The 22,218-nt window shown below is 41.7% G+C and overlaps 1 protein-coding gene across 1 annotated transcript in view; it reads left to right on the top strand.

The window, feature by feature from the left end:
• PPAT (phosphoribosyl pyrophosphate amidotransferase) overlaps positions 1–21,876 on the top strand; it is a 92,566-nt gene extending 70,690 nt beyond the window's left edge. Inside the window, exons 4-11 of the mRNA XM_019552925.1 lie at positions 5,494–5,606; positions 5,722–5,867; positions 10,330–10,402; positions 15,272–15,423; positions 16,759–16,886; positions 17,259–17,480; positions 18,897–19,017; positions 20,751–21,876. Coding sequence (XP_019408470.1) covers positions 5,494–5,606; positions 5,722–5,867; positions 10,330–10,402; positions 15,272–15,423; positions 16,759–16,886; positions 17,259–17,480; positions 18,897–19,017; positions 20,751–20,926 — 1,131 coding nt within the window. The 3' untranslated portion in view covers positions 20,927–21,876. The remainder of the gene's footprint in view (positions 1–5,493; positions 5,607–5,721; positions 5,868–10,329; positions 10,403–15,271; positions 15,424–16,758; positions 16,887–17,258; positions 17,481–18,896; positions 19,018–20,750) is intronic.
• The last annotated feature ends 342 nt before the right edge of the window (positions 21,877–22,218 follow it).

The following is a 22,218-nucleotide window of genomic DNA, read 5'->3' as shown; positions in this document are numbered from 1 at the left end:
TCAATGATGTTGAAGTCAGTGACAACCGCATACCCAGTCCAACAAACTCCAGCTTCTATGTAGGAGGACCCATCCACACAGAAGACTAAGTCAGGATTGTTCAGGGGCACATCAGTGAGGTCATCTCGGGGCTTTTCCATCATACGAACGACAGTGCAGCAATCGTGATGTGGCTCTCCATCCTCGGGATGAGGCAAAAGCGAGGCCGGGTTGAGGCTAGTGCAGCGTGAGATGTGCACTTTTTCGGCAGCTAACAGAGTCACTTGGTACCAGGCTAAACGCTGGTGAGAGAAGGCTTGAGTCTTTTCTTTAGTCATTAGGGCTTCAACTTCATGAGGAACCCTGACTTTAAGGGCGTACCCCATGACTAGCTCTTTCGATTGCTCAACAAGCAGTGCTGCTGCTGCAATGGCGCAGACAGCTGACTACCCCTTTTGCCACTGGATCTAAGGTGGCAGAATAATAAGCAACCGGGTGTAGCTGAGGTCCCAGTTTCTGGGTTAGGACTCCTGAGGCTACTCCCCGTCTCTCGTGGACAAACAACACAAATGGCTTCTCGTAGTTGGGGAGTCCTAGAGCAGGGGCTTGTGATAGCTGGTGTTTAACTTGGTGGAAAGCATGGTCTAGCTCAGGGGTCCATTGAACCACTTCAGGTTCTCCCTTTCAAGTGGTCTCTACCAGAGGCTTAACCATCTCTCCATAAGCAGGGATCCACAGCCGGCAAAATCCGGCCGCTCCTAAAAAGGCTCGAATATGTCTCTTAGTGGTAGACTTTGGCAAGTCTTTATAGCCTTCACCCTTTCATCAGACAATTCCCACAGTCCCTCTGAGATCACATGCCCCAGGTATGTAACCTTCTTTTGGCAATACTGTAACTTTCCCGGGGATACTTTATGTCCTCTTTCAGCTAATCCTTTTAACAGTCTTAAAGTGTCCGTCTGGCAGCTTACCTGAGTCGGTGATGCTAGTAGTAGGTCAACTACATACTGTACGAGCACTGTATCTGAGGTAAGTACAATACCTTGTAAGTCTCTCATCAGGATTTGGCTGAAGATAGTGGGGCTTTCAGTGTATCCAGGTCAAATGTTGTTTTCTCTTCCAAGTTTAGGCAAAAAGGTATTGAGACTGGGCGGCAACTGGGATTGAAAAGAAGGCGGCACACAAATCAATTACTGTGAATCGGGTAGCCCACCACGGGATGGAGGTAATGGTAGTGGCAGGGTTAGGAACTACGGCAGCTCTGGGAATCACATAATCATTTATAGCACGTAAGTCTTGCACAAAACGATAAACAGGCTTGCCATCCTTCCCTAGTTTAGTTTCCTGACTGGTAGCACGGGGGTATTGCAAGGAGACTGACACTCCACTAAGATCCCTTTCCTGATGTATTCATCTATCAGGGGTTGCAAACCTTCTTCTGCTTCTTTATTCAGCGGGTACTGAGGCACGCAAGGCGGGACTCCCCCCTCGGTTTGAATAACAACCAGAGTGGCAGACTTCAGCAGTCCTACATCGGTGGACTCCCAGCCCCACAATGTGGCTGGCAATTGTTGTAGTTCCACTGGTAAATTTCCCTTTTCCCCCAAGAGGCCAACGCCCTGGCGAAATAAGGCAATTTGTCAATTGGTAATTCTAAAGTTATTTCCTCTGGACTACAGCATAGAGTGGCCCTCAGCTTACACAATAGGTCCCGTCCCAGTAAATTCATAGGAGCACGGGCAGACAACAAAAAGGAGTGTTCACACGACAAGGAACTCGAGTAGGGGCACTCCTGCTAGTTCTGAACAATTCTCCCCCGACTCCCATCACATCCTCATTTCGTTCTTCAATTAGACCTGCACGCTCAGGAGTTGTAGATAACATAGACATAGTAGCGCTGGTATCAATTAAACAAACATATCGTTGCTCTCCTACCTGGATTGAGGCAACAGGGTCACTCTTATTGCAATTTATAGTTACCGCAGAGCAGACTGGGTGAAGGTGGTCGGTCGGGTTATTGAGTCCTTCTTTCCTGTGAGTAGTTTTTGACACCGGCTCCTCGCGTCACTGGTCCGGAGGGGGCCCCTGTTCAGAGATGGCTCTGTTGTTCGTCCCCTTCCTCTGGGGACACTCTTGTTTAAAGTGTCCAGGTTGTTTACATTAGTAACATACCTCGTTGGCCCTTTGAATTTTGGACCACCCCTCGCCCTGGTTTCTCTGACCTAATACCCTTCGTTGAAACCCTCCCTGGCCCCTTCCCCTGTTTCGTCTTCTTCCTGACATACTGTCCATAGTTCCCTCAACCATTGCGGCTACTAATTTAAAATCTTCCTTTCTCTCCTTCTTTCTTTCTCTCTCCTTTCTCCCATCAAACACATAACTTGCTATATTTCTTATTTCAGACATACTCTTTCCTTCCCACCCTGGAGTATACCTGCAGAAATGCTCCTTAATAATCGGGAGCACTCTGGTTTACAAAGGCTGATACCAGCAAAGGCACATGCTCTGGTTTATCTACATCAAGACAAACGTATGTCTTGTCTGCCTCACACAAATGGGTAGAGAAGGCATCCGGATGCTCCTCAGGTCCCTGTTTGCATGCATGGAATTTTCCCCAATTCACGGGCTTTTTTCTCGCTTCATCAAAGCCTGCTAGTAAATCATTCCGGGTTTCCCTCAGGGATGCCCTTCCCTCGGGGGTGTTATAGTCCCAGTTGGGTTCATTAGAAGGCCAAGGATCTCTGTTTCCTGCTCAGGCAACAGCCTTGGCACAGTCTAAAACTTTAGCCTGCTCGTCTGGGGTCAGCAGGGTATCCATGAGTTTCTGCATGTCTGACCAAGAAGGGTCTTAAGTATGGACTACGCGCCGAATAGTCTGTCCTACTTCATAGGGCTTTTCTGGAAAAGAGGGGGTCTGTTGTTGCAAAATGAGGAGGTCCTCTTGGGAGAAAGGCACATGAATTAGAGTAGAGCGAACCTGGAAGCTGCCCCCGCCATCCACAAACGGGACCGGGTAGGTTCGCAAAGGAGCCTGAACCACCGCATTCAGGTGCTCCTTCCCCTGGCTGGCTGGAAATGCCTCTCCCACGGGACCTCGGCTCTGGGTCCAGACCGGAGAAAAGCCTCTGGAGGCAGGGAGCCCAGAGCTCAGAGCCAGCACTGACGCCACGGGAACCACGGCGCTCTCGTCAGGGGGCAGGGGTTGACCAAGGACAGGGAGAGCAGGGTAGAGAGGCTCGGGTCCGTCTTCAGACTCTACAGAGACTGAAATCAGAGGATCATAAGGGGGCGGAGTGGTAGAGTATAGAACCAGTTTTGGGGCTTTTTCAGCCAATTCAGCCCAGTGGGACGTTTGAAGCCAATTGTCCCATCCTCCCGAAACTCAGGCATTCTGGTTTATAAATTCCGGGGAACGGCTACTCCACACGGTGAACCCCACTTACCCGACGCCCAGACCGAACCCTCCAAATGGTGACAAACTCACCTATGCCGGCTGGGAAGGTTGGTCCGAACGACGAGCAGCCAGGTCAGCACACAAGGGGTCCCATCTGGGTCGCCAAATTGTTGCGGAGTCCGTGTCCCCTTGCTGAACTGTTTCCAAAGACAGAGTCGCTGTCAGTCTCAAATTTTATTCAGCATGCTGGGCACCCTGAGCAAGCTCAGAGGCCCCGAAATAAAACTGTTAGAGGCGATTTATAGTTTACAGTCAAGAAGCGCGCGCAAGTGGGAATTTTCCACTGTGATAGGTAACAAGGTATCAGGCCAGCTTGAGAGACCCCTAATTGGTTCAAACTGGTTTTTGTGGCTATGTGTTTGTTTTGGAAAGCTGGCTTATAGGGAGGGGGCTACATCCTTGATTGCTTCAGACTTCAAGGCGACTAGGATTTAGTCTTTCTAGAGTCTTTGTCAGGCTGTGTCCTTGAAGTGCTGAGTCTGCTTTGTAGTTAATTTCTACAATATTATCTATGGTCTTGCTAATTAATTTCTACATAACTGCCATAGGCAATGATAAACTGCCTTTCTTCTAGCTTCATTGTGATGTTAATGTTGATCCAATAGGAAAACTAATCCAGGCATAATTGTGAATAGCTCAGCTGGAATCTCTGTCTATTGCATGGTGGCTAGTAGAAAAAAAAAAGATGATGCTTAGAATTATTTTAAAACATCATATATAATACATTGAAAATTCTTATCTGGAGCATTGCCTTCAATTTTTATCACTGAGAATTTTGTGGTGGAGGTTGAAAGCAGTCATATATGTTGATATGAACACACAAGGAGACCATGAAAAATGAATTTGGAGGAGTTTAAAGAAGGAAGACACAAAGAAAAACAGATGCTGCTTTTTTTTAACTGTTTCATAATACAAAAGTAGAGGGACACATAAGTACACAATGTTATAAACTTACAGCATTTTGCAATTGTTACTTCATGCATCATGTATCAACCTATGAACTTCACAACTACCACAAGAAAAGGCAAAAAAGGGAATGGATTCAAATGGTGTGTTGATGGTAGCTGCGCGTATTCTTATAGCAAAATAAAAATGTCCAGTCTTATTCAATTTGCAGAAAAAATATGCCAAGTTAGGCAAGGCCCCTGTTGTATAAAGGACTGAAGGGGGGGTTACAGTTGGTTAGATAAGTTGCAGGATTGTGGAGTTTTATTTCCCTTCCTTATCCTTTAGTCGCTTTTTCTTTCACTCTTTCCTGGAGTTTTCTCTCTTTATTATTTGTCCCATGGTTCCTTCATGGTGTCTGCTTCTTCTCCATAGGACAGTAGTAGTGCAAAACAGGCAAAATCCCAAGACAGCAGCTATTAGGCTTCCTTGATCCTTTGGTCACATATCAACAACACAGAGCAACAAGCCAAAGATTAAGATATGCAGAACCAAGAGCAATGATCTGTATGTACCAGTGATGCTCAACTTATGGCCCTCAGGCTATATGTGGGGCCTCAGACCCTTGAAGCCCATGTGAATGGCCTATCTTAATACCAATTCCCTGTCTGAGCTCACCATCATGTTAGCATGGCTCATGCTAGAGCTCCACATAACCAATGAGCTGTCTGAACTCACTATTGTCAGCTTTGGAGCCCAGGAGGTGAACATCATCACTGCTTATCCCCTTTTCCCCTGCTGCTCAGCCAGAGCTCATGCTGATAACTGGTGAGCTTAGGAGAGCTCACTGCACATGCAAAGCTCCTGCAATGTTTTTCTATGCCACCTCAGCCCAGTCCTAATTTTAAGGTTTGGACTGCTTGTTTAAAATAGTTTGAGTACCAGTGGTCTATGCCAGTCCTTTATGCTGGTACAAGCCTGTCGACCCTTGAGGCAAAAGTCTACAAATTGTACTTAAGGTTCCTTTTCATGTGATTGGCTGCAATTAGGAGATGTCCTCTGTTAAAGTACCTTTTTGGTAGACCCAGTTCTTGCTAAATTATAATTGTTCAATGGTGGTGGTGGTGTTTTTTAATCGATTGCTAATACTTTATTTGTCTTGTCTTTTTAAAAAGCTGATGCGACATGGTGTGGGGCTGTCAACAAGTTCTGACAGTGAATTAATCACCCAGCTGCTGGCATTTACCCCTCCTCTAGAGAATGATGATACAGCTGACTGGGTAGCAAGGTAAGAGGTTTGTGCTTCAGGAACAGCAATATTGTTTAAATATAACACACATCAGCACAAGTAACTGAACACAGACATCTCTAATGTTGTGGCATTTCCTTGCATTTCATTTCAGAATTAAAAATTTAATGAATGAAACCCCTACTTCATATTCATTGCTACTTATGCATAAAGATATAATCTATGCAGTACGTGATCCTTATGGGAATCGTCCACTCTGCATTGGCCGTCTCGTTCCAGTAGGTGACATGAATGGAAAAGGTAAGTCCTATGTAGAGCTTGGGTGTGTTTTACTTACAGTAATATATCAGTAATTACAATTGCACGTAATAAAGTGACACTTGTGCACAATTTAGGATTTAAAGAAAGCATTCAACTCTAGGAAGTTTGGAGGCAGTTATTGCAATATGAGTTAATCTACAAATTACAAAAAACCCGCCCCAACTAGAGGGTTTTTTTTAACTCGGTGGGAACCAATTTTAAGAAAGGCGTGGTACACTTTTTTTTCTTTTTGTGATGCATAAACTGGCTCCTTCATGGTGGTAGAGATCTGGGGAGAAGGAACCAAATTCTCTATACCTAGCAGAGGAAAGTGAGATGGGCCATACACTGGGTGGTGGGGTTTTTTAAATCCCTTTGGCTATAGAATTGCTTGAAGTCATTGGATTATTGGTATTCATTTCTTTTCTTGAAGGGAAAAACATTTAGAAATTCTTACATGGGGAGCTGATCAAACTATTTGTCCAGATACTGTGGCTCCAATGACATTAAGGATATGAAATTGGGAATCAGGAGAGAGATTGTTTTCCTGAACAACTGTGTACCCTGAAAATCAAAATTGTCTATGAACTGAAATAAAATCTGGTTATTCCTGGAAAATTATTCAAAAGGATAGTGATGAATACTTTCCCCATCTCAGGAACCCTTTTGATACAGATGCTTTTCCAGGCCTGCAAACCTACAGGTGTGGCAAGACAAAAAAAAGAAAAAAGAAAAGTAGAAATGAAAGCAGCCTCAGGAAGTTGTCTACTCTAGCCCTCTGCTTAAGGCAGAATCATCCCTGTCTTAGCCATCCCTGCTCTTAAATTTCTGTGAAGATTCAACAACTTCGCTAGGTAGTCTTTTCCAATGTTTGACCACCCTCAAAGTGAAACGGTCCTTCCTAACATCCAACGTAGACTTTTCTTGCTGCAATTTAAGGCCTTTACTCAAGTCCTAACACCTCTAGCCACAGAGAATAGTCTACACCATCTTTGTAATTACTCTTCTGGTATTTGAAAACTGTTATTAAATCCCTTCTCTCAGTCTTTTTTTCTGCAGACTAAGTAATCCCAGTTCTTTCAGCCTTTCCTTGTACATCCCAGCTCTAATCATTTCCAACTCTAATCATTTCCATTGCTCACTACTGGATTCCTTTCTAATTTGCCCCATCTTTAAGTGCAGTGCTAAAAATTGGTTGCAGTAGTCTTTACCAGTGCTGAATAGACCAGAGGAATTCCTTTCCTCGGCTTGCAAGCAACACTTCTATTAATACAGCCAAATATGTGATTGGGTTTTGCAACAGGAGCCCACTGCTGGCTCACATTCATCTTATGATCCACTATAATACCCCTCATCCCCTCCAAGTCTCTCTTTCTTTTTTTTAAATAGTAGTGCAGCTTATCCAGTAATTTCCCAGTCTGTATTTGTTCATATGCTTTATTCCATCCAAAGTGTAGAACTTAGCACTTTTTCCTTACTGAACTTCATTCAGTTAATTTTGGACTATTTCTCTGGTTTATCAATGTCATTCTTAATTTTAATCCTACCCTCCAGTGTCAGTAACTCCACCCAGCTTGGTGTGACCTGAAAATTTGCTAAGCATGAACTCAATCCTAGGAGAGACCCCCTAAGGAAACTTGCTCAGTACTTTATTTCAACTAGTTTTCAGGCTATTAATGATTACTTGTTGAGTATGATGATCCAGCTGGTTATGTATCCACCTTACAGTATTTTCATCTAGACTGTATTTCTTTTGCTTACTAGTAAGAATGTCATGGGAAATTATGTCAAAAGTCCTGCTGAAATCAAAGTGTACCCCATCCAGTGCTCTACATCCATAGAGCATGTTGGGTTTATTAGAAACCATTGAGTTTGATCAGGCATGATTTACTTTTGTTCCTGATCACCTTGTTCTCCTCCAGGAGCTTAGAACAGATTTCTTGATGACCTGTTTTATGATTTTTTCCCAGTATTGAGGTCAGACTGACTGATTCAGCAACCAGAGGGAGACCAGGGAATGTATGAGTTCCTTATTAAATGGGGGGTAGCAACCTAGCGACAGATGATGCAGAAAAGTCTAAAGTAATCAATTTCTTTTTCACCTCAGTCTTCACAAGCAAGGTTAGCTCCCAGACTACTGCACCTGGTAGCACAGTTTGGGGAGGAGGTGAGCAGCCAGCAGTGGCAAAAGAAAGGTTAGGGACACATTAGAAAAGCTGGACATATAGAAGTTTTTAGGGCTGGACATGATGTACCTGGGAGTGCTGAGTGTTGGCTGATGTGATCGCAGAGCTGCTGGCCATTATCTTTCAAAACTCATGGTGATAGTGAGAGGTCCCAGATAATTGAAAAGTGCAAATATAAGGACCATCTTTAAGAAAGGGAAGAAGGAGAATCAGGGGAACTACAGACCAGTCAGCCTCACCTCATTCCCTGGAAAAATCACAGAGCAGGTCCTTAAGGAATCCATTTCTAAGCACTTGAAGGAGAAGGTGATTAGGAACAGTCAGCATGGGCCAGTCATGCCTGACCAAACAAACTGCCTACTATGATGAGATGTCCACTGTTCTTCCTACATCCACAGAGCCAGTCATGATATACCTTGACTTTAGCAAGGCTTTTGATATGGTTGCAAGCAAGCTAAGGAAGTATGGGTTGGATGAATAGACTGTAAGGTGGAGAGAAAATTGGCTGGATCATCAGGCTCAAAGGGCTGTAATCAAAGGCTCTGTCTAATTGGCAGCCAATATCAAGCAGAGTACCCCATGACCTGGAAGAGGGGATGGAGTGCACCCTCAGCGAGTTTGCAGGTGACATTTAGGTGTGGGGAGTAGTAGCTACATTAGAAGACAGGGCTAGGATTCAGAGAGGCCTAGGCAAATTGGAGGATTAGACCAAAAGAAATCTTATGAGGCTCATCAAGGACAAGTGCAAAGTTCTGCACTTAGGATGGAACAATCCCATGCACTAGTACAGGCTGGGGACTGACTGGCTAAGCAACAGCTCTACATAAAAGGACGTAGGCATTAAAGTTGATAGGAAGCTGAATATGAGCCAGTAGTGTGCCCTTGTTGCCAAGAAGGCTAAGAGCATGCTGGCCTGCATAAGTAGGAGCATTGCCAGCAGATCAAAGGAAGTAATTCTTCTCCTCTATTCAGCACTGATGAGGCCACATCTGAAGTAATGTGTCCAGTTTTGGCTCTCCCACTACAGGAAGGATGTAGACAAACTGGAGAGAGTCCAGTGTAGGACAACAACAATTAGGGGGCTGGAGTACATCACTTCTGGGGCCACATGAGGCTGAGGGAATTGGGCTTATTTAGTCTGGAGAAGAAAAGACTGAGAGAGAATTTAATAGCAGCCTTCAACTACCTGAAGAAGCAATGGTCTCAAGTTGCAGCAAGAGAAGTTTAGGTTAGATATTAGGAAAAACTTTCTCACCAGGAGGGTAGTAAGGCACTGGAACAGACTACTCAGAGAGGTGGTGGAATCTCCCTCCTTGGAGGTTTTGAAGATCTGGCTAGTCAAAGCTCTGGCTGGGATGATCTAGTTCAGGACGGTCCTGACCTGAGCAGGGGATTGGACTACATGATCTCCTGAGGTCACTTCTAACCCTAATTTTCTATGATTTCATATGCAATTCTCTGGATCCTCCTCCTTTCTTTTCTTAAAGATGGGCACCCCTTTTCAATCACCTGGAACCTTACCTGACCTCCATGAGTTCTCAAAGATGATAGCTAATGGTTCTTTTAATTACCTCAACCATTTCCCTGAACAATCCAGAAAGCATCCTGTCTGGTCCTTGATATGTGGAATCTTGACATTAGCTGAAAGAATAGTGTGAATTCTTCTTCTTTACAAATAAACTGAACTGACATGAAGGATTATGTATTTGTTTTATGAAATATCTTCAGTTAGAATGTTTTTCAGAATGTTTTGTGATTTATAAGCCAGTAAAAAAAAAAATATACTAGAATTATCCTCCTGTTACATGATTGATCTACTTGACCATTCCCTTTCATATTCTTGTGTCTTAAGAGCTGTAATGCCCACTAGTCAGAAGGAATCCATTCATAGATTGCAGTGGGTCAGTCACTCTGTATATACAGAATTAACAAATATGTAGCCTAAATAAAATCAGGTATACAGACCAAAAACAATAAGCTGGAACTAAATACATGGATTGGGGGAGGAGGGGATTGTAATAAATTGTCTTAGTCATGAACAGTGAATCTGTGGCTTCTAGCCTGTCTGAGAAAACATATTTGATGTTTCCAGGTAATATGGTACCACAGTTTTTGAATTCCAAGCTTTTTTGTTAGGAATCATGACTCTTTGCCTTGCTAAATACAATATTACAAATGTAACAACCCAGTACTTCAGCAAATATATAAAACACTTAATGGTAATAGTTCCAAGAATTGGGGAAATAATGTAACCGCAACTGTGAATTTTATTACAGGGAAGGATAACAGGGAAACAGAAGGATGGGTGGTCTCCTCTGAATCCTGTAGCTTTTTATCTATTGGTGCAGAGTAAGTTCCTTTACATTCAATACTATTACAGGGGTGGGCAAAATACAGTCCAGATCTCGCCCACAGGCATCCACCCACCAATTGATTGGATATGGCCCATGGCACACTGTGTGGGGCCAAGCCCTGCCAATGTCTGTTGGCTTTGGCCAGCACACAGCCTCCCAGCAGGACTGCTCACACTGCTGCTGCAGTCACTCAGGTACTGCTCAGCACACACCCCCTCCATCACCTCCATCAGGCCCTCCTTTTCCTCCTAGCCCTTCTGTACTGCCCCAGGTGGAAGTGAAGCTGCATCAAGGTGGCTCTTGCCCCACTGCATGGAGCTCCAGCTCCATCTTCTACCTTCCACCCACTCAGCTTCCCACAAGTGGCTGCTCATCGTGCCAGGTGAATGGAGTGGGTGGAAAGTGGCCAGGAGCTGGAGTCCTGTGTGCTGGGGCAGAAGCCACCCAGCTGCAACTCCTCCCATGCTCAGAGTGGTGCAGCAGGGGCAAGAGAAGGAGGAGCTGCTGAAGATGGAGGGAACTGAGTGGTGCCCAGGCAGCTGCAGTCCTGCCAGAAAGCTGTGCACAGTAGCCAGGGCCCGTGGGCATGGGTGGGAGCAGATGGGGCTCAGCCCCATGCAGAGTGCTGCACTACGGTTAAGGGGGTGGCAGAACACACATTCACCACATCATGTGGGTGAGCTCTGCTGCATGTACCACCTGCCTCCTACCTCCTTCCCTCTACCCCGGCCAGCTCCCCAGACCTGGTGCACAAGCAGCCTCCCTTCCACCTCCCCCCCACGTACCCTCCCACATACACAATATACAAGAATAAGACTTTATTCTGAGCTATTTTGCAATCGCCTCTATATACACTATGCACAAAAAAATATATTGGGACACAAATAATTTTTTAATGAAATTAAAATATTATAGTAGATGTTTGATTTTTATTTTTAAGCATATGATTTAGGGTTTTTTTAATCTATAACTTGTTAAAATACCTTCTGAAAGATTTTGTGTGGGCAGCCCTTGACAGCTCACCAAAACTCATTAAGTGGCCCTCCAGCCAAAATAATTGTCCACCCTTGATCTATTACCTCTTTAAACATATTACTTTAAGAAAGATTACTTCTGTCAGCTGGTGAATTTAAATTAAATACAGTAATGGCAACTGTAGGGAAGACTTTATGGGTTTGTTTTTTGTCTGCAAAGTTAAGTGTAGGTAAGTGGAGCTGACAAATCTCAAGTTAGCGTGGCTTGAGAGAGGGTGGCCACCGTGCAAAATAACACTTGAGCTATATTGAAAGCTTGCATTGGCAACCGGTGAATTATCTTGACTTGAACTGTAGTCAAGATTCCTTTGATTGGCCATCCAGCTTAAGTTAAAAGCATGACCACACTAGAGTATAGTCTTTTTAGTGTGTGTGGACTGATCCCAAGAGAGAGGCAGCACTTGAATTATAATTGCATTAACAGTGCAGTGGAGATAAGCCCTTCAGAGATCAAAAAGAAACAGGAGAAATTTTCTCTGTGCAAACCACTCAATTTCAATGAAAACAAAACACTATAGTGAAATCAACATTATTGAATTTATAGCGAGGAATGCATAGTATGCTACTCAGACATTTAACAAGCCTGTTACCAAGTATTAGTAAGTAAAATTGTATTTCCTTTAAGTAAAGAACATGACAGAATTGCAATAAGACCATAACCACAAAACAAAAATAAAGAGAAGGCAAAAACAGCAAACAATGTGTCTCTGAACTTCAAGATCCTTCCGTTACATTTTGTGGTGTTGCATTGTAGTTTGTTGTTCTGTGTTCATTTCTGGTGACTTCTGCTATATCTACATACCAATCATTAACTGCTGGCATCTGCTTTGTTTTCTTGAAAAAGCTGTTTTGCAGTAGATAGTTCTAAGAATAATCAACCACCTCTGAAGCGTTATGAGATTTTTCTTAAGAAAAACTCATCATGTAGAATTGCCAATGGGGGCCTTTTCTGATTTTGTTGTTTTTAATTTTTTCAAATTAAACCTGTTTTCACTCACGTTCTAATGCCCTTTAAGTATCCGACTGGAGAATATGCAATTATACCCTTCTGTTTTACATTCATCAATCACATCTTAAAATTGGGGAGCTGTGGCCTCGACAACCTTACGGTCGAGGCCACAGCTCCCCAATTTTAAGATGCAATTACTTTCCCAATGGCTAGGGAACTGGCTCCATGGTCAGACCCAGACAGTGATTGTTGATGGAACCAAGTCAACATGGCACATGGTCATTAGTGGCATCTCCCAGGGTTCAGTTCTCAGACCAGTACTCTTTAATATGTTCATAAACAGTCTGGATTTGGTTGTCAGAAGCAGACTGGCTAAGTTCACAGATGACACCAAATTATGGGTAAGCAGGGTCATACTAGAGGATAGGCTGGGGATTCAGGCCAACCTGGACAGGCTTGCAAGGTGTGCGAATCAAAACCTGATGACATTCAACACAGAGAAATGCAAGGTGCTCCACCTCGGAAGAACCCACATCATACCTATAGGCTCAGCAGTGCTACGCTCACTAGCACTATGAGTGAAAGAGACTTGGAGGGTCATGATTGACTACAAGATGAATATGAGTCACGAATGTGATGCCGTAGTTGGCAAAGCAAATAAAATCCTGGCTTGCATCTACCAATGCATTTCAAGCAAGACCCAAGATGTCATCCTCCCGTTTTACTTGGCCTAGTGAGGCTGCAGCTGGAGTATTGCATCCAGTTCTGGGCTCCACACTTTAAAAAGGACATGGCTGTCCTCTGGACTCTTTCAAGCTTCTCCATGTGCATGATTAGAGGTCAAGAGAGCAGGCCTTATGAGGAGAGGCTGAGAGGCATGGGACTCTTCAGCTTGAAGAAGCATAGGCTCAGGGGGGACTTGGTAGCAGCCTCTAAGTATATAAGGGGTGTGCATCAGGATCTGGGAGAGCGTCTGTTCACCAGGGCATGCTAAGGGAAGACAAGGTCCAATGGTCACAAACTGCTGGAAGACCATTTTAAACTGAACATAAGAAAAAAACTTTACTGTCTGAGTTTCCAGAGTCTGGAATAGACTTCCCTCAGAAGTGGTGCAAGCACCTACTCTGGACACCTTCAGGAAGTGTTTGGATGATTACCTTGCTGGGATCATCCGACCCCAGCTGACTTCCTGCCCTTTGGGCAGGGGGCTGGACCTGATGATCTTGCAAGGTCCCTTCCAGCCCTAATGTCTGTGGGATCTATGAAATCTATGTTCTAAGATGTGCAAGTGAATGGTGTGTGTAACAAAAAAGACATGTAACACATCTCATGAGGGGCTGCAAGTGTATGGCAGTGGTGAATAAGTGTCCCCAACAGTAACTCAGTTTAACAAGAGGGTACAAACAAGTCAGATTTATTTACAAACACACGCACCTGAACAGCAAGCTGTAACCCAGCATGGGAACTTGATAGCACAATTACCCCTTTCAACAGTGCAACTTGAAAACCCAGCTTCAGTCTTGGAAAGACCCTTTGGGTAGAGAATCTTCACCTTGTGCACAGTCCAAGCTGTCCCAGCTGGCACAAGAACTTCCACAGTAACACTAACCTCACTAACTTCTGCAGCCTTTTCAGTGCTACTTGCTTAGGTCCTGCTCTAGTTTATAGCATCAGTCAGTGCCTCTCTGCTAGGGTCTCCTCTGTGGCGAAGTCAGTCCTTCTCCCAGCTACACTTGGACCAGGCTCCTTCACATTCTCCCTGGGCCTCTTCCAGTGGTGCTTGGAGCATATCTTCAAACAAGACCTGCTATCTGCTCTCTGCTCCAACCGTGCATGCTCAGAGCAAAATGAACCCCACATCGCAGCTCCACTTTCCCATTTCCTTTCCTGCTAACCCTCAAAGCAACCTGCCAACCTATTGTCCTCAGTTTTTCATTTTTGCAGGCTTTTCATAGCCCTGCCCACTCCCTCTTCTATTGGCTGGTGGCAACTTCCTGCTAGCTCCCAAAGCAGGTTGGGAGCTATAGTTCATTGCAGCTCCTTGGGTCTGGTTTTCTGGGGCTTGGAATGGTCCCACCCCTCTCTGCTTAACCCTTTGCAACCCGGGGCAAGGATTACAGACATAACTTAGAATTGGAATATAGATCTGTCAGTAGACTTCCAACTTGTATTCAGTGCAGCTGCCTCTCACCAAAGGGCTGTTCCTTATCTGCTTAAGTGCTGCCATTACCCTACTTAGTGACTGCTGTAACAACTCTTTGACAAACTTCATTTCAAATCGTTTTGTTATAGTGCATGACAGTACTTCTCAGCCTTATAGAAAAGTGACTAGCCTAGTCAAAAGTAAGAGTGTAGGGTGTGTGCTGTTGCTCATATGGACTGCCCACGCTACCTCCCAAACCAGTAGTATATGTGCCTTAGTGTAGAGCTGTGGATGAACCAGTAAGTTTTGCACTAAGCCAGCTATGCTACTTCCAGTTTAGGATATGGTGCACATGGAACACAGTGAGTCTGACAGCACCATCAATGAGCAGTAGAAACATAACACTATTCACTTTGAGCAGGGCTTGGTTGTGAATGATCTCAGTAACTTAGTCTCATTTAAGTTTCTGTTATTGCATTTCATTTGATGAGAAGCTGTCCTGAACCATCCAGTGTCAGGAGTGGCCATTCATTTTCAGCTGTTCATTCTGTCAGAATTACTGCGCTCATCTTGTATTTAATTCTGGCACACTCCAGTTTTAGGAGTCAGAGTCATCTTTAAAGTATTCAGCTTCTACTAAATATCAGAAACTCATTATCTATTAAGTCAATTTTATTTGTATTGCAAAGACAGTACTCAGATTATGGAAATTTATAAACAGTAAATTGTCCCCTCCAGGTATTATCGTGAAGTCCTACCTGGAGAGATTGTAAAAATATCCAGATATGATGTCCAAACACTTGATGTTGTGCCAAGACCTGAAGGAGATCCCTCAGCATTCTGTATATTTGAATATGTTTATTTTGCAAGGCCTGACAGCATCTTTGAAGGTAAGAAAATATAATGTACAAATGAACAAAGGAGCCATACCCACAGAATGGAGACCTTTTATCCTAGAAGGCAGTGTGACTGAAAGGTTTTAGAGCTCAAACTTGGCAAACAATTAAATATGAGTTCCCACAGTTTTATGGTGTTCCAAAAAGAATTAATACGATTCTAGGACTTATAAAGAAGCAAGCTACATGTAGGAGAAGTGAGGTGATTTTTATTGCCTCATGGTATTGAAGAAATAATGCTGGAATATGATGTAAACAGTTCTGGTGTTAACATTCTTAAAAGTAAGTTGAAGATTTTTGAGAGGGTCCACAGGGAGCCATATAAATTACCCAAGAGCCATACAAATGTCTTGTAGAGAATGACTTAAGGAAGCATATCTGTTTAGTTTATCAAAACAAAGATCAAGGACTGTTTTTATTAGGATTTCTGCAGGATTACATAGGGAGAAAATAATGGTACCAAAGGTCTTTTACATCTAATAGAGAGAGGTTTTACAAGAACCTTCCTCTATTCGATGTAATACCAGATAACATTTTCAGCTCATTTCTAATTTAACAATGAAGATAATTAGCCATTGGAACTAATTATTCAGGGAAGTGATGGATCCTGCATCCCATGAAGTCATTCAGTCGAGACCAAAATGCCTTTCTGGTAGATCTGCCTTAGCCAACCAGTAATTGAGCTCAATACAGGAGTAACACTACAGCACAAGAGATCAGATTAGATGATCTAAAGATTGCTTCTGGCCTTAAAATCCATGAACTGATTAACAAAAAATACTGTTTTGTCACTTTAGAGCCTTTATTTTAAAACAGGATTTCTGAAATTAGATTTTTGCAATGTAGGCTTATCTTTCCATTGTTTGTTATAGGAACCAATGCATTCATGTTTCTCACTTAACTCAGTTCTGTGTAATACTTGAGGATATCAACCCAATCCTTTCATTATCATTTTGATAACAGCCCTCAAAGGACATGCCTCTTTATGTTGTACTAGTGTCTTAGCAGGGCACTTGGCAGAGCAAGGTTGTTGGGGATAATGAAATTTCAGGTCCTGTTTTACACAAGTAAGGGAACCTAATGATATCAATGGGGCAAGTTATCCAAGTAAGGCAAAACGATTTGGTTCTCAGTGTTATCTGAGAGTTGGACCATGATGCAAACAATGTAGGGTGAAATAAAAGGTGAGATATTGATGAATTGGTATTGCTATATAGGGAGTTCTCTAGCTTGCCGATTCAATGCTGTGCTTATAATCTGCTGTTGAAGTTCCTCTGGTGTGAAAATGAAAAACTAAGAGGAATAAATGACCTTTGTCATTGTTACTAGGTCAAATGGTTTATTCAGTTAGGAGACGATGCGGTCAGCAGCTTGCTATTGAAGCACCAGTGGAAGCAGACTTGGTTAGCACTGTTCCAGAATCTGCAACACCAGCAGCATTGGGTTTCGCACAGAAGGTACCGAGGGTGGATTATTTTTAATAGTGATATCTCTTCCCAGAATGCCTTTCTATGGAAACACTACAGGCTTCTCTCCTAATACAACTACCTTTACGGGGTTGCCACCTGTCACCTGGTGTTACATAGGTCTTGTCTGGACTAGGTTTTCTATCTAAGTGCACCAGCACAAGTCATGGTTTAACCTATCTACACGAGGCTTTGCACTAGTGCAACTACATTAGTGTAATTAAAGGTCTTTTGATTGGTATAACACCACTGGGTTATACAGAACCTTAATCTGCAAGTCACATTAAAAAGTAATATTGGTAATAACAGTTTTTCAAGTATGTATTTTACTTAGCTGTTTATATAATTGTCTTCTGCCTGCAGTGTGGACTGCCGTACATTGAAGTACTCTGTAAAAATCGATATGTAGGAAGAACTTTTATTCAGCCAAATATGAGGTTGAGACAGCTTGGCGTGGCAAAAAAATTTGGAGTCCTGTCTGACAACTTTAAAGGCAAACGAGTAGTTCTCATCGACGACTCTATTGTGAGGGGCAATACTATCTCACCGATTATCAAACTGCTCAGGGAATCTGGTGCTAAAGAGGTAAGCTTGGTTTCATCAGCTGTTATGAATATGTAAAAGAATGTTTAGTGGGGAGAGAATTTTGGAATGTTTTTTGGTTTCACTGTGTTTTTTTGCCTATTTATAGTATGCTCGGTAGAGATAGGTAGCAAATACAAAAAAAGGAGGTAATAAAGGGAAGTTGCCTTTGTGCTTTTTGATTTTAGGAAAATCTAAATTAAAAATGGTCAATAAATGCAAGTAGAGTGGGGAGAGATTAAGCTGTATTTTAATCCAAGTCATTGCAGACAAATCAAGAGTAAATGGAAATTTTTAAAACAAACTATCCAAAACAAGCCGTAAAATCTTTCTGCTACTTTGATTCATTCTTTGCTATCATTTTGAGCAAATACAATATGGAAATAAATAAGCTTGTCCTAAACTTCAAGAAAAACATGGTTGGGTTTACTTTTTTGTCATTGTGATATATACAAGCATTCTGATATGTAGCAAGCGTGAGTCCATCACAGAAGCAAAGCCACAGCTGCCAGTGGATGAGCATTAGTTTAGTCCCTAATACTGCAAGACTTACACACATACTGGTTTTATTACCATGAATAATTCCATTGACTTCTCCCCCAACCCCAACGCTCCATTGTACAAGTCTGCACGCATGTTTGTCTACTACCTAAATGCCTGTAGGGTTGGAACCATAGAAAGAAAGTGAAAAGGAGAGTTGACTAATAAGGCTTTTAATAATGATACAGTTTTTACAATATTGTATTAAAAATAATTCTGTTAATTAAATTGATATTTGATAACTGATATTTTGGAGAATGAAGGGAACCAGAGCCTTCATCCTAGAATCTAATGTGCCCAGTAGAACCTTAGGTCCCTGGCAGATGTTATATGTATCGGTTCATTAACAACATACCATACATTCCCCCAATTCATCACACCATAAAGTGGTAAACAAGCAAAAAAGTTATTCCACATTAAATCTGAAACACCTTTATGACTTGCTTTGATTTGAACATAAGGCATGTTAAGGCTTGTACAACCATGCAGCAGAGCTGCACGGAAAATGTTTAGATATGCTAGCCCCACTTGGCGCTCTCTACAAGTTGGAAAGCTACAAACCCAGCAGCTGCACACCCAGATGCCCAACAGACCTGCATGTGGGGCTGCAAACATGGGTTCTAAAGGTCCTGGGCTTATTAGAAGATATGGGATATCTAAAAAGTGTGCATGTACATGTGGCATGCCAGCAGGATGCACAATTGTGAGGATCAGGGATCGGATCCAGTTATGCCAGTAAATGATTATCTGCCGCCACTCATATGCCCATGCAGAGTTCACACCAGTGAAGATGCAGATCACCTTGCAGGACCTTTGTATTTCTAGTTAAGAACCAATGTCTTTAGTGTCAAGTAATACTGAAAAACCTATCTTTTGTAGGTGCATATCCGTGTGGCTTCACCTCCCATACGATTTCCTTGTTATATGGGAATAAATATTCCAACGAAAGAAGAACTAATTGCAAACAAACCTGAATTCCATGATCTTGCAAACTATATAGGTAAATGCATTTTTAATGTTGTTTTCTGAAGTCTTTAATGAGTAATCAATGCTTACATCAAAGTATACAAAGCAGTTCAAAAAATTCTGTCTAATAAAAGACTAATTCAGTCTAAATTCAGACTAATAAAAGCTGACCCTCCACTAAATCTGAGTTGCCTTCACAGGGAAATTGCATCAACCCCAAGTACGCTTTTTGTCCGCTGTACTTTGTAGCTTTTCCTCCTTGGAAAAAAAATATACAAAGCAGCAGAATGAATGTTTAAAAATAAATTGTAAATACTCTGTATCATCAGAGCTCTGTTTTTTTTTATTCCTGTCAAACAATCCAGAAGTAAAATATTACCTAGGATGAGATGCAGCGTACAGAATTTCAGACCACTTTCAGTCAGAACTGGTGAAAGTATAGCGTGTACTGAAGAGCTGTATTCCATTTATCAGGTGTTTGTGAAGTCTCCCTAATAAATTACTTGACTAAACTTATAATATCCTACTTTTTTCCCTTAAAATTCAATTTCTAGAGCAAGTATAAATACTTTTCTTGAATTGAATAGCAAGGTTTCTCCTGGAACTGTGAGTTTGAAGCCAACAAAAAAAAGTAATGGGTTACTTTTGCAAATATTACATACTATAGTAGAACAAAAAAACCAAATGCTTGCATTGTTATCTACAGTGTGGTAAATAACTCATATTCATTATCATGTAGGCAACAGTAGGCATGTAATGACTTGTGAGTGGGCATTATACATAATCTTGCACCGTAGCAATGATTTTAAGAATTTATGGGTTTAAAAAAAACACATCAGTGGTTAAAAGTCTTTAACAGATTTTTCACTATAAGTGTTAGCTGCTATTGTCTAATTTAGCATTGAAGTCAGAATCTTCTAATAAGCCATTTTTCTACAACTGATTTTTCTACAAAGCATAATTTTTGCTGGAGGATTTTATTTCAATTGCCATTCACAAAGCAGTTAGGGAAAGTGATACAAAAGTACTAAGGTGAAAATACTTCGCTGCTGGAAGAAAACTTATATAAACCACTTACTGCATCCCTTCATCATTACCCCTGTATCGAGTAAGAAACAGAGAGCTCTGGATGTGCTCTATTCTGGGGACATGCTATGCCAAGTGCCAAAACAGCCACAAGAACTTTTCTTAGAACAACTGGACACTCAAAGTCTTGCTGGACACACTCAAAAAGTCTTAGTGGGTGTGTCTACATGTGATGCTCTGTCACCATAGCAACCTGCTACAGCAACGTAGTGTCGGTGGTCACTAACTGTGATGCCGCAGCTACATTGCCATAGCAACACACTTCCTCGTTCTAGCGCACTGCTACAGTGATGTAGCAGCTAAAAATAACCACGCATGGTGCAGTACGGGCTGTTTATTGCGCCATCATTTACTACTTCCAAAAGGCAGCAACATAAACGTCATAGGGATGCATGTAGATGTACCCACTGTGTTGGATTTTCACTTTAATAATTTGAATAGTACAGTGGTTTGCCACATTTTCTGTACAAAAACCTTCCCCATCCATCTAGGCATAAAGACATCAAAATACCATTTAGAAATACGGGAGGGAAAATGAGTTGTGAATGCTTGATACCTTCCCAACCCTGGGAAAGATAGACACACTGGATGAGAACCCACACGGCTACATTTTCAAGCCCTGTTTCATTTCATTTACCAACAGAGCAGAATTTAATGTTGCGTTGTTTTTTGTTTTTTTAGGAGCAGACAGTGTGGTTTATCTTTCTGTTGAAGGCTTGGTGTCATCTGTGCAAGAAAGTATTAAAGCCAGGCAAGAAAATGAAGACCACCTTAAAACCAATAAGTCACGTGTTGGAAAGATTGGTCATTGTATAGCATGTCTCACTGGAGAATACCCTGTAGAGCTCGAATGGTGAAATTTTAATGCACGAGCAACCATGCTAAATGTAATTTTTGACTGAGAAATGCTTTGTACCTAATAGCATATAACATTCTCTTACATTTAGCAAACCACTTAAAGCCTATTATATCTGTCTAATTGCTGTAACTGAAATAAATCTTTACAGACTTCCAATAACTTTATGGTGATAACCATATAAGTACCTAAATGGAGAAAATATAAAATTAGGCAGATTTGATTAACAGCATTGCTTTTTTGACATGCGACAGTGTATAAACCAAAATATTTTCAAATACATAGCTGTTCCAGCTGAAGAGGTTTTTTTTAAACCTTGTTTGGGAAGATGAATATTTTTTTATAGACAAAATTGGTTAATTTAACCAACTAAGGATACAGATCCTGGAGCATAAAATGAACTTCAGAATTATCAAACAGTATTGTTAAGAATAATGTGAAGCCTGCTTTTCTGTTTTGGACAAAATAGCAGATTCTAGAAAGTTTATTTTTCTTTTCTTTTTTTTTTTTTTAATGGTTTTCCCAGCAATTCTTATTAAGCCCTTTATGGAACATTAGATTTTAAAGAACAAGATAAGTGCCTAAATGTTTGCTTATATGGTAAATTGTCTTTATAATTCAGCTGAATCTAATCTATATATCATGTTCAGTGAATGTTGCCTTCATGGCATGTGGCCTTAAAAGTAGAAGACTCATGGAAATTCTAAACAGAAAGCTCTATAAGTTGGTGTAGTTTAACGTTATGAATAATAACCAGCATAATTAGTACAATCTTTTGGTGTTTTTAATTTATTTCAGTGGAATCTGTTGGCAGAAATTAGTCACAATAGGATTAGACCTGCATTGCAAACTTGATGATTTTTTTCCCCTAAACATTTTATTTTAATATAACTTCTTAAAATATGAGGGCTGAATTAATGTGTGCTTTTATATCAGCTTTTAAGGTATCATGAAAAGAATATTTTTGATTAACTTGAGAACATGTTGATATATTGTGTCAACTGAAGATGTAAGAGTCAAAATGCATTGTGTTAATTGAACAGAGTTGCAGGTAACCTACATCTATGTGAACAGTTGCTAAAAGGAACAATTAAACTTTCATAAAATTTGTGGATTTCTACATATCTTTAAATGCTCTGTATATACGTCACTTTTCCAGACTATTGACAGCAATTTATTTTAAAATTGGCTTCTTCTGTATATTGACCTTTGATAGATTTCATAGACATTTGGGCTGGAAGGGACCTTGGAAGATCATCGAGTCCAGCCCCCCGCCCAAAGGGCAGGAAGTCA

This window comes from Crocodylus porosus, unplaced genomic scaffold (assembly GCF_001723895.1).
Source record: "Crocodylus porosus isolate Cpor-Errol unplaced genomic scaffold, CroPor_comp1, whole genome shotgun sequence".
Classification (NCBI taxonomy): Eukaryota; Metazoa; Chordata; order Crocodylia; family Crocodylidae; genus Crocodylus; species Crocodylus porosus.
The sequence above is the reverse complement of the archived record's forward strand: the minus strand, read 5'-3'. Positions and strand labels throughout refer to the sequence as shown.